Below are 17,934 nucleotides of genomic sequence, written 5' to 3'. Positions count from 1 at the left end.
CTTGTGTTCCCTCTCTGCCTGCTTGTGACCTCTGTCAAATAAATAAATAAAATCTAAAAAAAAAAAAAAAGATTTTATTTATTTATTTCACAGAGAGAGAGAGACAGCAAGAGAGGGAACACAAGTAGGGGGAATGGGAGAGGGAGAAGTAGGCTTTCTGTTGGGCAGGGACCCGAGGCAGTGTTCAGTCCCAGGACCCTGGGATCCTGACCTGAACTGAAGGCAGACGCTTAACGACTGAGCCACCCAAGCACCCCTCTCCTTTGAATAATAAACCAATACATGTATCTCAGTATAAACAAATACTAGTATTTCCTGTTTTTCAGGGAGGTGGGGAAGGGTTGTGGTGAAAATGACACCATTGAAGAAATGGTCCAACTTAGTGGTTCTCAACCAGGGACATTTAGCAACACCTAGAGACCTTTTCAGTTGTCACAACTTGAGGGTGGCATGCTACTGGCATCTAGTGGATAGAATTCAGGGATGCTGCTAAACATTCCAGAAACATACAGGACAAAATCCCTTTGATGAGGAATCCTCCAGTATACAATACCAATAGTGCTGAGGTTGAGAATCTCTCATCTTAATCAGAAAGTTTAGTATAAAACCAGGATAAACATATGTGGAAATTGACAAGCCTTGCTTTGTTTTAGTCCTAAAGGTCTTAGCTTCTGTGGGTTACATGCATGTGCAGGAAGGAGAAAAGCATCAACCCCTGTAACCCACACTCAGTGCCTTAAGGGGAAACTGACAAGTTCAATGAACCAATGAGACTTCTCAAATTTTTTATATTGAAATAATTTCAGGCATAGAGAAAACTTGCAAAAATAGTACAAATAATTTAAATATATATAATAAATATATAAATATAATTATGTATGCATATCTTTCTTTATCCCAGTTCCCCAGTTGTTAACATTAGTTACACTTGCTTTTTTTTTCCTACTTTTTTCTGTTGTATATGTGTAAGTTGCTGCATTGATGCCTCTCTATCCCTAAATACTTCAGTTTGCATTTCTTGAAAACAAGAACATTCTCTTACCAAGCCACAGTGCAGTGATCAAAATCAGGAAATTAGCATTGAAACAATACTAGTCCATAGAATTTATTCAGTTTTATCATGAATGTCCTTTATACAAAATAAAAACTATTTTCTGATCCAGAGTCCAATCCAAGATCACACCCTGCATTTGCTTGTGGTGTCTGTAGTCTCCTTTAATCTGGACTGGCTCCTCACTCTTCCTTTGTCTTCCAAGTCCTTGACATCTGGGAAGAACATAAGCCAGTTGTTTTGCAGAATCTTCAACAGTTTGGGTCTATTGTTTCCTCATGATTTGATTCAGGTCTTGTACTTTTAGCAGGACATCACATGTAGTACCCTCCTCCATATGTCCTATCAGGTGGTCCGTGATATCTTTTCATTCCAATACTGATCATTTGATTTTTGATCACTTAGTTAAAATGGTATTGAGAGGTTTCTCCACTGCCAAATTACTATTTTATCTTTTGTAATTGATAAGTGTCTTATGAGGAAATTCTCTGACAGGTCTCTATTTTTCGTCAGACTTTCACCCCCTTGGTTTAGTAAACCAATGAAATTTTTGTTTGGGTTGTCTTGTCTTCTATAGAAGAAAGATAGCGGATGGCTCTGGAACATAGAAGACATTTTGATAAATTCCATACAAAATTCTCTTGGGATCCTAATCCACCCAAATTATTAGAGCCATAAATAATAAAATGCATAGGGAATGTGACTCTAATTTCTAAATATACCTCAAATATGTCCTTTTTTGAGAAGGGAAGGACTATCTCCCAGATAAACAGTGAGGGAGACCTTTATAATCAGATGGAGAACTTCTGTTCTATTTGATGATCATGGCAGAAACTCTCATTACTTGGATTGATCACTAATGGGCAGGGTTATTTGTAACCTTGAGAAGGTAATCCATACTTTATATTTTGAAAGATAGTTATATCCCAGACAACTAAAAAAAAAAAAAAAAACTACTTATTTTCTGTTCATGTTATCTGCTTATGCTATCAGTTAAAATGCCTAATTCAGATGAATTCAGTGATCCTGCTTGAAGTTTATGATGTCATTCACTAATTGAATGAAACCACTAAAAAGCTCTTATTTCTCTTTTAGAGACTTTATAGAGAAGCTTGGGACAAGGACAAGACTCAAATCCACATCATGCCTGATACACCTGACATTATTCTGGCTAAAGCAAACTTAATCAATACAAGTGATGTAAGTTTCCAAATTCATGTTTTTCAGAAAGCTTTTAATTGCTTCTAAGGCAAAGAATTGGAAATAAATTGCATGACTGAATGATTTTGATTAATAAACTATATGTGACTTAGATTCCTTATTTAGTGGTTTTTAGGTTGAATATCAAAATAATTGGCACTCCCTATCTCAGGCAGAGTTGGGGGTCTGTGCTGTCTGTTCCTTGTAGTCCTTTATGACACATATCATCATAATATAATAGTTTATATTGCTCTTCCCTGTATGAATGAGAGCTCCTCAGGGTCAGAGACAATTTGTATTGGGCCTACAGTGCCTAGCTAGTATAGTGCCCTATACACACAAAACTCAATGAAATTTCAAATGAATGAACATTTAAAAACCCGTGGAGGAGAATTCCATTTTTACTTTTATTGTCCTCATAGCAGAATCTCCTGAAATCTGTAGATGTAAAAATTAAATATTTTAAAGACAAATTCTAAACTCTAAAAGAAAGGCTTCAACATTAAATAATGTATTAGAATAATGCCACAAATGGCTAAAATATGGACACCTTCCAAGATCAAAAGTCATTTTAAACAATCTGGTTTCAGAATAAAGTGCATTAAATTGTATTCTCAGATATTTCATTATGTAACAAATCTGAAGAAAGTATTTCACTTGAGCTTTTATATTCAAAATTTAAATTTCCTCCAAAAAAATCTTAGATTTAAAAAATTATGAAGGATTTTGTTTCTTACCTCCAGATGCAGACCCCACTACGGACAGCTCTATATTGTAAAATAGGCTATTTTGCAGCCTGTTAGCTCTGTGAAAGAGGCAGCCCATTAGGCATACTTTTTCCCCACAAAAAGCATTACTCTCATCTAGCAAAAACTTCCAATGAAACACTCAAAGTTAATTGGAAAACAGGACCTAAATGATATTTTATTTCATTTCTCTATCAATTTACTTCTGCCTCATTCTCAGAAATATTTGGGAAGAGCTGAAATTTAATTATGTTGATCTGGGTAATCGAAGAGCTTTAAAGTTTAAAATAGGATCATTAGCAATCAATGGGCATAATTTCCAATTACATTTGAGTATTCTAGAGCAGATACTATTTCAGGGACTCTTAAAATATTTAGCACATTGCATTCATTATGCTGCAGTTGTTTATGGAAAACAGCTTTTCCCAAAGTGATCTTCATCTCTTAACAGAAACTCTACCGAATGGGTTATGAGGAATTGAGGAAAAAAGGTTACGATCTTCCTCTTGATGCCATACCAATCAAAGCCGCAAAAGCATCCCGAGAAATTGCCAGTGAAGTAAGACTTTATCTACTTGTTTATATTGATTTGATTACAATTTATCACTTTAAAGCCGTTTCAATTTAATCTTAAATTGAACAGAATCTTCCAAGGAGTAACAAATTAAAACAGAGTGGAATGATCCCAAAGATGTAGTGTGGGATGAGGATAAACTCAAGGTATTTGTAGCTGGAATTTGTATGAATGTATTATGTGTGATATTTCTACCTGGAGTTAGCCTTTAACCTTTCCTACAAGCTTCTTAAATCTGGGGCTCTCTAGGCTTTGTGAAACATGTAGAGTTCATGTGCTTTGTAATTGCAACATAAGTTAATCTTGTAAGTATCAAGGAATATTTTTTTTCTTCAGTACAAGTACAAGGAAGGCTTTCGCAAGCAGCTTGGCCACCATATTGGAGCCCGGGACATCAAAGATGACCCCAAGATGATGTGGTCCATGCATGTGGCCAAGATCCAGAGTGACAGGGAGTACAAGAAGGACTTTGAGAAGTGGAAGACCAAGTTCAGCAGCCCAGTGGACATGCTGGGGTTGGTGCTGGCCAAGAAGTGCCAGACCTTAGTCAGTGACATAGACTACAAGAACTACCTGCACCAGTGGACGTGCCTGCCTGACCAGAATGACGTCATCCATGCTCGACAGGCCTATGACCTCCAGAGTGATGTGAGTCTAAGATTTTCCTTTGGCTAACTAAATACCATGGCTGTTTTCCTAAGAAGAAAATTTTCCCTAAAGTAAGTGGTGTTGAGTTTACACAACTGAGTTCTGTGTCCCTAGATTAATGCCCATGCCCCATCCAGTCCCCTAAATATCTGGATGCACCATTATCCCACAAAGAGCCAACAAAACCCTCATTGCTTTGGTGAAAGCCTCTAATATTCTGATCTAGAAGAGTTGGATCATTTTCTATGTGCTACTATTTAAAATATTATCTAAAATAAAATATTTTCCAAAATATGCTTCTAATTTGACTATTCCATTGCTTCAGAACACATACCAAAATTTGTAAATTTCCCAAGAATTCAACCATTTAAATATCTATAGTCTAGTAAAATATGTAATATATAATTTTATTTCTTTAGGGGCATATTTTTATGCTTACGTTAAGTGGCTTGTCCCCTGTAATTTCAGAATTTGTATAAGTCCGACCTTCAGTGGCTAAGAGGCATTGGCTGGTTACCTAGTGGCTCTCTGGAGGATGAGAAGAATAAGAGAGCTACCCAGATTTTGAGTGATCACGTTTACCGTCAGCACCCAGATCAATTCAAGTTCTCCAGCCTTATGGACTCCATCCCAATGGTTTTGGCAAAAAACAATGCTATTACCATGAACCATGTAAGTCTTGTCTTTAATTGAAGGGGGTGTTTGTGTGTGTGTGTGTGTGTGTGTGTGAGAGAGAGAGAGAGAGAGAGAGAGAGAGTCTGTATAAACATGGGCATTTACTTCTATAAAAGGAAAATCGTATTTAACTCTTTTGCTTGGTATTAAAGTGGTTTTTAAGTAAGTGTGTATTTTACTGATATGAGAATCTAGACCTGAAGATGTCACACATACCAACTCACAGAACAGACTGTCTTTAGTCTCATTAAGAACCAGATTATTTAAAAAAAATTTTTATTCACTGTACTAATCACGTCTTTTTTTTTTTTTTTTTTTTTTGCTTTAGCGCCTATATACAGAAGCTTGGGATAAAGATAAAACCACTGTCCACATTATGCCAGATACTCCTGAAGTTTTACTGGCTAAGCAAAACAAAATAAATTACAGTGACGTAAGCAATATATTCATGGCGCATGATATATTTTACTTACACTGCACTTTATAAATCAAACTTATGATGATTTATGTCTATTTCAGAAACTATATAAACTTGGCCTAGAAGAAGCCAAGAAGAAAGGCTATGATATGCGGCTGGATGCCATTCCCATCAGGGCGGCCAAGGCCTCTAGAGACATTGCAAGTGAGGTAAGCGCACCTAAAAAGTTCTTTGCCCTAGCTTTGACTCAAAGATTTTTCTGTCTCCGGTTATATGGTAGGGCAAGTAAGCTACGAGGTTAAAGTTCTTGCCAACAGTCTTTTTTCTAAATAAATAGTTTAGAAGCATAGCAATAAAATTCTCAATACAAAGCTATGATTGAGTCCATAGCAATGTGCATTTCAAAATATTGTCCATTTCCTGCCGAACGAAAGCATTGGCTATTTGGCTGTAGTGCAGACATCCTTTGGGCTTTTCCACATGATAATTCTTATATACAATTGAATTCATCGTAGGATTCCTTCAAAACTAACTCATGCTTTATGAACCAATGAACCTACAAGGGCTGAATGAATATGACACACTATTCGTTGTGCAATCATCCACACGTACCATGTGTTTGCTTCTGCATCTGGTGATTGGTTGCCAATATTTACTATCTTTAAGTGGTTTCTTTACTTACATTTCTAGGAACTTTTATCCTTCTATTTCATTAGTCAACAAAGTCAAGAATATATTTGTTTCTTTATTTCTGAAATATGAGAAGTAACCATTATAATTTAAAAATAAATGGTCAACATTCACAGAAGGGTTAAAAGTATTAAAATGTATCAAAATAATGTATAATACCTGCTGCCATTAAAAATGCATATTTATAAAGAATATTTAATGACACAGACGAATGCTTGTATAATAACTAGAAAAACCAGGTCTTATTCTAATTTTATTCTGACACACACACACACATACACACACACACACACACATACACTATGAAAAGTGGTTTTATGCTGGTTAACACTGAATGATAGAATAATGTTATTTTTTTGTATGCATATATACTTTATTTTCTAAGTTGTTTACAAAGTACATGTATTTATATACAGGAGGAAATCATTATAGGAAAATTGGGGCCTAGTAATTGCTTTTTACTAAAAGTTAAAACAGTTGATCACAAGGATTTTTCTTCTTCTAGTACAAATACAAAGAAGGCTATCGTCAGCAACTTGGCCATCACATTGGTGCCCGAGCAATACATGATGACCCCAAGATGATGTGGTCCATGCATGTGGCCAAGGTCCAGAGTGACAGGGAGTACAAGAAGGACTTTGAGAAGTGGAAGACCAAGTTCAGCAGCCCAGTGGACATGCTGGGGTTGGTGCTGGCCAAGAAGTGCCAGACCTTGGTCAGTGACATAGACTACAAGAACTACCTGCACCAGTGGACGTGCCTGCCTGACCAGAATGACGTCATCCATGCTCGACAGGCCTATGACCTCCAGAGCGATGTGAGTATATGAAGATCATAATGGCATGCTAAGGTAGGAAATTAGTGAATTAACATCCCTTGGAGAAGGTAACAAAAGGCACCAAGCTCACGAGGCCCTGCAAGGCAGGAATAGCATTTCTTCTTTCCTTGTGAGTAATAATTGTTTAACTTTCCAGACAAAAAGAAGTATTATCTGATAGACTGTCCATCCAACTGTATTTTCAAGAGTGCTCTTTATTTCATATCCTTTAGATGAATATGTTTTCCCAATGCCAAGATAAATATTCATTGACTGTTTGTCTCAACAGAACATGTACAAGTCAGATCTGCAATGGTTGAGAGGCATCGGCTGGGTTCCTATTGGCTCTTTGGATGTGGAAAAATGCAAAAGGGCAACTGAAATTTTGAGTGATAAAATTTATCGCCAGCCTCCCGACAAATTCAAATTTACCAGTGTGACTGATTCTTTGGAACAAGTGTTAGCCAAGAATAATGCCATCAACATGAATAAGGTGAGGCTTCAAATTTCAGAGAACCAAGGTAGGACTCCTAAAGTGAAATCAAAGAAAAAGAAGCATAATCAAGAAAAGCAGGCAAGCAAGCATTGAGGAACCAAAGATATCTATCCATCCATCCGTTATCTATCTATCTCTGTGTCACTTATATTTAATAGTTACTTTAGTAGTTGTTTCATAGTTTTGATAAAATGACATATTTTTATGGAAAACTATCTTTGCATAAAAGATACTCTCAATTTCCTTTTCTTAACATACATTTCAGATTATCATAAGGTACTAAATATCTGTTCTCTGAACTAATTACCAGAAGATGTGTCTGTCATACATCATGTGTATAAGATGTTTAACCTTTTGTTATTTCTGTTTATAAAGCTTTTGTGGTCCTGAAATTCTTCTTAATTTTATACTGATTTTTTTTTCCTGATGACATTATCTATTTCCTTTGATAGCGTTTATACACGGAAGCCTGGGACAAAGACAAGACCCAGGTCCACATCATGCCAGACACACCAGAAATTACGTTGGCAAGAATGAACAAAATCAACTACAGTGAGGTGGGGGAAGATACTAATTCTATGAATTTTGCATGCTATGTCTTATTTCAGTTCATCTGTCCAAGGTGATATAATACTATATAGCAACCTTATAAAGAATCCTTTTTTCTTGCTCCATGTAAATAGCACCTCTTGCATTTCTCAATTCTCATCCTAAACATCAAACTTCAAGTACTACAAATTATCACTTAAGAAGTGAAATAGATAAGAACGAATGATTTAAGCAGTAATCATAAAATTAATCAGAACTTTTTCTTTTATTAATTTTGTTAAGTTAGGAAATTAACAACAAATTAAATATACATTTATCTTCTTCTTGTGCTGCATTGCTGTACTAGATATATTTTCCATATAGGATTTTTTTTCCAAATTGTAGTTTAAAGTCAAGATTTAAGATTATTAATTTATAAAATTAAGTCAAGGACTAAAATCACAGTATTATCAAATAACCCAGTGAAAGAAACAGAAACAGAGAGAGGACCCACCAGGGTATTTAATGAGCCCATTTCTCTTCCCTTTCTGTGAGCATAGGGCCATGTGCCCCCATGTCAGAGCCATGGATGTTTACACTGAGAGGTCAGCCTCTCTTCTACTCCAAGAGTCCCACCCAACAGATTTTTTTTTTAAAGATTTTATTTATTTATTTGACAGAGAGAGATCACAAGTAGACAGAGAGGCAGGCAGAGAGAGAGAGAGAGAGAGAGAGAGAGAGAGAGAGGGAAGCAGGCTCCCTGCTGAGCAGAGAGCCCGATGCGGGACTCGATCCCAGGACCCTGAGATCATGACCTGAGCCGAAGGCAGCGGCTCAACCCACTGAGCCACCCAGGCGCCCCCCACCCAACAGATTTTCATCCTGCCCTTGCTTAAGTATTCTCAGTGACAAGGAGTTTATCTTGTAAATGAGCCCATTTGCTCTGGAAAATTCCGTGAGGAAATGGTTCTGATGCAGAGTCACAGAGTTCTCTTTGCAGACCTTCCTAGTCCTCTGAGGCTGTGCAAAACCAGTGTCTGCCAACTCTGTGGAGATGAGGCTAACTACTGTGGTGCCTCCCCTGCCCCCTCACCCCAGGTTCTCTTTCTAATCCAGCGATCCCCAGTTCCTGGGCATTCCTCACATGACATCCGTGCTAGAATGTGACCCTTTGAACCAAACAAAATCTTGCAAGTGTAGAATACAGTTGACGTCTTTTCATTTCTGGCCATTTGACCTCTAATTCTGCACCCGGGCCTCAACACCCTGGCAGCTCTGTCATTGCTGGGGCTCATGCAACTTGGGTTCGATTAAAACCCCAAGACATTTTGCATGGGCTTAAGCTAGGTTTCCTCTATCCTAATAGGGAATTCAAAGATTCAAAGATTGACATTTATCTCTGCAGTTTCTTCTCCCTAGATTAAGCCTACTGGTGTAAGCCTCTGTAGATGTTCGTGAATCTGATTTTTCTGTCAGCTGATATGTTAGTTATTTCTCCCAGCTTTGTGCTACCAGCAAAGAAAATATTATTTCTTTGAAGGTATAAGTCAACCGTATATCACTCTTCTGCAGGATATAACTTAGATAATGTAGCTAGATGAGCTACCACCTTAAGTCATTTTATTTTGGCGAGTGAAAACTATAATTTTAGCGCTTATATAACTAACTCTTCATTGTCTCCAAAACCAAAAAACATCAAGTCCTACTTGCAAAGCAAAAGGGAGTTAATTTTTTTTAGCTAAGCCTCTAATATGGGTCCTGTATTGTTTCCTGTATAAAGGAAAGCATATACTGTATGTATAGGAATTTCAGAAGACAAAGAGCCTCTGTAACTGGCCACTGAGCATTTCTGGAATTCTGGGCTCTGTCTTTTCTGCAAAAGCTCAGAGAAGCTGTAGTGTTGCTATTGGTTCGAAGACCTAACCTGCCTAGTCTGCTTTCTCTGTCTTTTCTCTCTCAGTTTAGTTCTTCTGCTTTTTTTTCCCCCCTCATTTAGGACAGGAAGATAGAATGCAAGTTCGATTATGTCATTCTTCCTCAAAGCATGGTCTCCTATTTCCTATAGAATTAAGCACAAACTTATTTTAGCACTAAGCCTTCAGACCAGCTCTAGGTTCTTCTCAGTCCTTTACTGCCACTTGTGCCTGGCACTGCTCCCCACTCCATTTGACACCCCTGCACTTTCTCTCCCTTGTGCTTTGATTCATGCAATGCCCTCTGGCCTTGACTGCCATCCCAGTCTCCTGAAACCACACTCATCACTCAAGGTCCAGTGCAAAGATCAGTCTCTCTGCAAAAACTTTCTTGATTCTCAATTCAGAATTGATTGTTCCTCCCTGGAGCTCTTTGTCAATGATATGGTTAAATCACCTCTCGTGGTTTGACTTTTTGGTAGCTTGTCTGCAGTCTACCAGTCTTTCCATCAGTTCTCCCAGAACCTTGACGTTGGAAGAAGTCTCCTACTCCTCTTTGATTCCCAAGTACCCAGCACCGTCAAAGCACAGCTGATGCAGAATCAGTGTGGATTGAATTAATTTCCATTATCAACAGTTTATCAAGTCTTTCCCTCTTATCCATATTTTGCCACCTTAGGTGCACAAGTTTCAGCTTAATTTTTTAGTTCTCTTCAAAACTGACTGATGGGTTGTAACTAAAAATTTTGAAACAGTGGATTATATCTATATTTCGTTAATTTCTCACAAGTTTTACAATGAAAAACAAAGCTGCAATGTTCTATGTAAGCATCATTTTTAAGTCTCCAGCAGACAGAGCAAAGGCTTAGAACGCTCAGTGGGAGATTATTATAGGCACCTACCTGTGTCACACTTAGTAAATTATTTTAGTCCCCTGTCAATTTTTGGGTATAAATGTCAACATCTATGTGTGTCTATATATTTTTTGCCCAAACTTAGACTCTTTATAAACTCGCCAATGAAGAAGCAAAGAAGAAAGGCTACGACCTGCGAGCCGATGCCATCCCAATCGTGGCAGCCAAGGCCTCCCGGGACATCGCCAGTGACGTGAGTTCCAGCGTCGCCCCAAGTATATAATCAGGCTGAAGTGATGTTGTCACTGAGCTAAATCTTCACCCAAAAAGAACTTTCCTCGCCCTTTGGAAATAAGTCCTAGTATATTTATGTGGGATTTGTCAAAAACCTAGTTTTGAGGGAAGTCAAAAATTCGATGTTCATACAAGCAGTTTATAACCTTTAGGACACAGCATCTTCAATGAAAACTGACCTGCTGAAAACAGAGAAAGATCCATTCACGTGGGAATTATTAGAGTAAAGTTGCAGGCTTGGAGATATAAAAATTTTCACGGTGCTTCTAGAAAGTATAACTCAGAAACTTAAGTACTCCCTGTGAGAATCAGGTCCTGGCTTTATGTAACATTTTACTAACAATATTCACAAAATTCGTAGGACACATGCCATTATAATTCACTTTCTAAGATTATGGAAAGAAGGCCGTGGATCAGTATCAGAGGTGGCTATGAGCCCAAGGTTGTACCCCTAATAACAGCTCCTGGCTGTCTAGTACATGCCTCCCACTGTAAAACCATCATCCCTTCCTGGTGCCTCAGCCTATTCTTGAAGAACAGACCACTGCTCTAAAAATCAAGGGCCCAGTATTTGGGGATACAGCAATACACTGCCCTTTATGTTGTTGGTGACTCATTTTAGTTTATGTGTGTTGGACCTCTCCGTGAGTTTATGTCAATAATTATAAATAACAATAATAACTAGAAAGTATTGTGAATTCTGTGCTAAGAGCTTGACATGTGATATACTTCATAATTATCCTAGGATATAAGCAATGTCATTATCCCTGTTTTGTGGATTGCTTAAGCATCTTGTCTAAAATCAAACTCTTAGTAGGTGGTGGAATTAAAATCCAGACAACCTCATTACTTCCCACTGTACCATATTGCATCCTGCTGACCCATCCATACTTTTCTTAGTGGTCTTTGAGACTAGAGGCATGTATCTTGAATAACTGGCTCAGATCCCAAGACAACGTCATTGGACAGGGAATAATAAAAACATTCTTGGCCTATGCAGGCATAGAACCCAGGAGTTTTTTGGAGCATGCTCTAACCAATTGGACTGCGACCTCAGCTTCACTAGTATAATAATTCTGGTATTGTATTAGCATACTAGTGGTATACTGTTTGTTTATATTAGTATAATAACTGGTATACTAAACTAGGTCCTTGACCTAGAGTACTGCATCCTTCCAGGAACCAGACACTCATTTTATGACTTACGAAACATGCCATGTTGCCAAGTGCATCTCTTTCCTGACATACTTTTAGTACCTAAAATTCATTTCTCCAAATTCCCTTGTTCAAATGGCCTCTCCCTCCTGTGGGCACTACCTTCCTCCAGAATTACTCTTTATTACCAAGCCATAGGTGATTTGGTTTATGAACTACAATTATATGGATTCCATCTATGTTCTTAGCTCTATAAGCTTCAAGGGTAAAGGTCAGGATACCAGCTTGGGTTAATGTTTATTAGCAGAAGTCAACTTACAACTTTGATGTAAGCAAGGTGATTTTGTACAGACTTTTGACCTCCAAGGGCTTATAATAAAAACCTGATTTGTGTGTTTTCATCCCAGTACAAATACAAAGATGGTTACCGCAAGCAGCTTGGCCACCACATTGGAGCCCGGGACATCAAAGATGACCCCAAGATGATGTGGTCCATGCATGTGGCCAAGATCCAGAGTGACAGGGAGTACAAGAAGGACTTTGAGAAGTGGAAGACCAAGTTCAGCAGCCCAGTGGACATGCTAGGAGTGGTCCTGGCCAAGAAGTGCCAGACCTTAGTCAGTGACATAGACTACAAGAACTACCTGCACCAGTGGACGTGCCTGCCCGACCAGAATGACGTCATCCATGCTCGGCAAGCCTATGACCTCCAGAGCGATGTGAGTACAGCTTCCATAAAAGAGCTGTGTTCAGAAATAATTGAAACTCTATAAAAGTTGTCCTTCATATGCAACCCATTGTCCCACTTAAGCTAAGATTTATTGATCAATAAGTGAGATCTCAATCAGAATAAACTTTTATTGCTTTTTATGAATGTATTTAATGGGCTTTATGAGGAAGTGAAGTTTACAAACTGGATTTGGTCCTATAAAAAAAAAGAACTAAGTGATGTTAGAATTCAGAGTCCACCAGATGGAGACATTTCTTTTATTCTTGTAGGGGGGTAGAAACAACACATTTTTATATTAAAAAAAAATTACTCTGAAATTTGTTTTTAGTTTCTTTGCAAACCAAAGTTCTCATGAGAATTCTGATGCCTGCTACAATGCTAATTGTTACTCTTATGAAATAAGAGAAGTTGCTGTGTTTGTAAACTACTAGGTCAGTTCATTGACATCGTCTTCTCTTAGCACCGCTCAGCTCGGCTCTCCGTGGATCGGTCACCTGGAAATGACGGACCCTAGTACCTAGTGCAGCCGCTTTCAGTATCAATCTAGATGTGAGAAGCACGGTTCCTTACTGTTTGAAGGGATTATTAAACGTTAGAGGATTTGGGAGGACAGTAATTGACTCTTACCAGAAACTATGCAAGCTCACCTATGAAACCACCCACACTTGTTCTGTAGTCTTTGACACACCCACCCTGTGTTTTGCAACTGTGTCCCAAAAAAAAAAAAAGGCTTTGCCTGTGCATGAAAGAGAGTTAAAATGGCTAATGTCACCCGTGGAGTGACAGTGTTGACAGCCTGCCTGCATCTGTCTGTTAGTTGGGTGCCTTTCCAAGATCTCCTCCCCAACCCTGTGATAAACAGCCTTAATGGTTATTTGAAAGTTAACAGCCGTTTGAAAGTTAAAAAGCACTCCAGAGGTATGAAATGTTATTGTTTTCATTCTTGTAGTTGTTATTTTGGGGGCAATTAGTAGTCAGCGTAGGGCAATTCCAACAGGCTTTTTGTCTAGACTGCAACATAGCAGTCTCTATTTTCTGCCTAATTGCTGTTATGGGTAAAATCCTTCCACTGAGCTAGGCAAAGGTCCAGTTCCTTTGCTGTGAAGTAGTTATGAATACTTAATGGGTTCACAAAAATCCTTAGCAGAAAAATTATTTAAAATCACAGGAGAAAAGTATGGAAAGACAATTCTGGAAAGGAGTCCATCTTCTCGTCCTGAGGACTTGGTGGGAAGAGATTGGACCTTGGACCAACATCATGGTTGTTTATTGCCCTGAGCCTTGAGCAGTGCTCAGGCCGGGAAAAGTCTGCTCAGGGCTTCAGTGGCTCTGTGTCATTCCCATAGCTTCACTTCTTTCTGTGTTTACTCTTAAAGAGCATTACAGATATTTTGAAAGAGGAGGAAAAAAAGACAGAAGGCAATAAAACCGAGCATAATCTAACCACTGAAAAAGCCCACTCCTACTCATGTAATTTATTCACATACATTGTTTTATGTTTGTTCTTCATGTAATGTTATATTAATGACATTTCTACAAGTAATCAACATTCTTTACAATATGGCTTTTAATAGCTACAGAGGATTTCTTCGGACTAGGCCTAACATGTATTTACTGGTAGCCTACGGCTGGACGTATCTGTGGTTTCTCCCACTCTGGGATGCTGTTGTTTTCCTTTACACATGGACGTTATAATAATATTCACTGAACTGACTAACAAAAGATACTAGTTTAGATTATTTCTTTCCTTACAATCGGAAGCATATGGTCACTTTTTGTCATGGCCAGGAGACATCTCTGGGTTGTTTTTGAACACAGTTGCTCTTTTAGTCTTCCTGACACAGAGAGCTTATTTTCTATTAAAAAACAATAACACAGGAGCTTATCCATATTGTGCATTATTTATTACTAATTGCCTTGGCTTCTGTACCCATAATCTTTTAATCTTGCTGAAGAGCTTCTCTCATTTTTCTTCTTCACAGAACATTTACAAATCAGATCTCCAGTGGCTGAAAGGCATCGGCTGGGTCCCCATTGGGTCTCTGGATTTGGTCAAGTGCAAGAGAGCTGCGGAGATACTGAGTGACAACATCTACCGCCAGCCTCCGGACCAGTTCAAGTTCACTAGTGTGCCTGATTCCCTGGAGCAGGTGCTGGCCAAGAACAATGCCCTCAATATGAACAAGGTGAGCCCCAGCTGCCTCCAGCCTCTCTAACATGCTGAAGGATGCTGCTATACTCTAACGACTAGTGCACTTAAAATTATCCGTTGAGGGGCGCCTGGGTGGCTCAGTGGGTTAAAGCCGCTGCCTTCAGCTCAGGTCATGATCCCAGGGTCCTGGGATCGAGCCCCGCATTGGGCTCTCTGCTCAGCAGGGAGCCTGCTTCCCTTCCTCTCTCTCTCTGCCTGCCTCTCTGCCTACTTGTGATCTCTGTCTGTCAAATAAATAAATAAAATCTTTAAAAAAAAAATTATCCATTGAAGTGGAGGGTCACATTTACCTCCTAAATTACACACTTGAAATCCTCCAAATAATTTCTATTATTCCCAGTTTTAACCTCGATAACTAATACTAAGACTCCAACCTTAAATTGAATACCTTATACCCAAGTTTGGTTTATTTTTCCTACTAGATTAGTAACAGTCGTGTTTATTTTGCCTTTTTGTTATTCCTATTTCAAATGGTTTTTAAAGTTTTTTTTTATTTAAATTCAATTTAACATATACCATATTATTTGTTTCAGAGGTAGAATTTAGTGATTCATCAGTCTTCTATAGTATGCAGTACTCGTTACATCTCATGTCCTCCTTAATGCCCAACTCCCAGTTACCCCATCCACCCATCCAGTTCCCCTCCAGCAACCTTCAGTTTGTTTCCTGGAGTGAAGAGTCTCTTACGGTTTGCCTCCTCCTCTGTTTTCATCTTACTTTATTTTTCCTTCCCTTCCCCTATGTTCATCTGTTTTGTCTCTTAAATCCTGCCTATGAGTGAAATGATAGGGTATTTGTCTTTCTCTGACTTATTTCACTTAAAATGATACCCTCCAGTTCCAACCATGTCATTGCAAATGGCTGGATTTCATTCTTTTTGATGGCTGAGTAATATTCCATGGCATACATATATATATATATATAGATACCACACCTTCACATGGTTTTCTATCAACATCTTCTTTGATAGCGTTTATACACAGAAGCCTGGGACAAAGACAAGAATCAAGTTCATATAATGCCTGATACCCCGGAGATCATGTTGGCAAGGCAGAACAAGCTCAACTACAGTGAGGTAAGTGCAAACGTTGGTTGGTGCTACACTGTTTGTTATCATTGTTACCGTTTGTTTTCCTGCATTTACTTTTGTGGAGATTCTCAAGCCTCAGGTATTGTGGTGCGTTTGGCTCTGTGATATGAGCACTTATCACAGCCTTTCATTTCTGGGTTAAATATTATATGCTGTAGGATTTCCTGGGCAAACTGAAGTCACTTTATCTTTTTAGTTTATGGCCATTGCCAGTATGGGTAGTTGGGGCTGAGGAGTATTTTTGGCATTTCTAAGCAGTAAGATGGTCAGATAAAAGAGTGGTTCACTATTCATACTGAAACACTACTTGTTGTTTACCTAATATTCAAGTTCAGCTGGGCATGCTATATTTTTATTTGCTAAATCTGGCAATCTTACCAAGGGGGACTCTGATAATATGTACCTTTTCCCTTCCTGGATCCTAAATAAAATTGAGAGGTAAAACAAAGGAATATAATAATAGAAGTTGAAATCTCACATTTTATGCCACTCAAGTTAGGTTCAAGGATGCATTTGTATGAGAACGAAAGGAGCCTAACTGAATCCCAGAATTAGGTTCCCAGAGGCAGAGGCCACACTGGAGCAGGGCAGTCAGCTCCCCTCCCCTCAGGGCTAGAGCCCAGAGAAGCAGATAAGAGCACTAGGTTTATTCCTAGAGGGACATGGTCAAAGATGAGCAGGGAGTACCCAGTTACCCCGTCCCTTCTGGTGAAATGAATCATTAAGTCATTGCACCTCTTCACAGGAAGAGAGGAGAGGGGCAGAAAAAGGAGAAAGGTCAGAGAAAAATAATTGAGCTGCTTCTATAGAAAGAAAGCTTCAGGCATGGGAAACAAGTGTTCTCTATGAACAGCACCGATTACTTTTTTTTTTTTTTTTTAAGTAAAATGCAATCTATAACTGCATGTTTTAGTAATATGATACAGCCAAAATTTAGACCCTTAAAGTTGTAATTATAGTCCAGTTAGCTATGTTTTAAATTGTACTTCAGTCTTTTTCTCATTCGTTTTTTTAAACATTATAAAGTATTACATGATTGTAAAAGATGTTTTAATAAAGAAATGGATAAAAGTATATGTATATATTTTATATATATATGAATAATAAACATTGTTCTCCAGTTATTTTTTACTTAGCATGTAGAAATTGATACTTTGTCAATTGATCTCTACTATTAGATTATACATAATATATCAAACCACATGCTATGTATTAATGTACAATACATAATGGACTAATATATCAATCTGTGTTAACTGATCTCATTTCTAAAGCTGTGTATATTTTCTTTTGGGTAAGATATAATTTATTTGCTTTCAATATTGCTAGAAATTTAGGTTATTTCCAGTGTGTCCTTTTTAAAATTACTCGTTATGTCACTTAGTAATCTCCCAGTTGTCACCGTCAAACCCTTTGCTTTAACTGTGACACTCTTTGTAGACTCTGTATAAACTCGCCAACGAAGAAGCAAAGAAGAAAGGCTACGACCTGCGAGCCGATGCCATCCCAATCGTGGCGGCCAAGGCCTCCCGGGACATTGCCAGTGACGTGAGTAGCAACACTCCATGTATGTGCATGTAGATGGTGGGGGGGGGGGATGATCCTCATTACAGCAGGGAGATGCATCTGGGTGCCAGTTAAAGCATATTTATTGTGCTTTAAATGAAAAAAAAAAGTTTTTCATCGGAAAAACTCTTATATGTTTAAGTCTGAATCACTTTAATATTCATGTCCCATAGGTAGAGAGGGTATCCTGAACTTCAAGATAAAGTTGAATTTGAATCTATAGTTGCTCATATCTATAGTTATGAGACATTTATCTCCATATTTTGAACACGTACCT

The 17,934-nt window shown here is 38.2% G+C and overlaps 1 protein-coding gene across 1 annotated transcript in view; it reads left to right on the top strand.

The window, feature by feature from the left end:
- Positions 1-17,934, top strand: part of LOC111149725 (nebulin) — a 201,455-nt gene that overhangs the window by 72,695 nt on the left and 110,826 nt on the right. The window contains exons 46-57 of the mRNA XM_022507000.1: positions 2,147-2,251; positions 3,449-3,556; positions 3,908-4,219; positions 4,688-4,891; positions 5,223-5,327; positions 5,414-5,521; positions 6,508-6,819; positions 7,109-7,312; positions 7,768-7,872; positions 10,756-10,863; positions 12,467-12,778; positions 14,772-14,975. Of these exons, the coding sequence (XP_022362708.1) occupies positions 2,147-2,251; positions 3,449-3,556; positions 3,908-4,219; positions 4,688-4,891; positions 5,223-5,327; positions 5,414-5,521; positions 6,508-6,819; positions 7,109-7,312; positions 7,768-7,872; positions 10,756-10,863; positions 12,467-12,778; positions 14,772-14,975 (2,187 nt within the window). The remainder of the gene's footprint in view (positions 1-2,146; positions 2,252-3,448; positions 3,557-3,907; positions 4,220-4,687; positions 4,892-5,222; positions 5,328-5,413; positions 5,522-6,507; positions 6,820-7,108; positions 7,313-7,767; positions 7,873-10,755; positions 10,864-12,466; positions 12,779-14,771; positions 14,976-17,934) is intronic.

Source organism: Enhydra lutris, unplaced genomic scaffold (assembly GCF_002288905.1).
Source record: "Enhydra lutris kenyoni isolate GAN:26980312 unplaced genomic scaffold, ASM228890v2 scaffoldscaffold1, whole genome shotgun sequence".
Taxonomy (NCBI): domain Eukaryota; kingdom Metazoa; phylum Chordata; class Mammalia; order Carnivora; family Mustelidae; genus Enhydra; species Enhydra lutris.
This window is presented reverse-complemented; position numbering and strand designations above follow the sequence as displayed.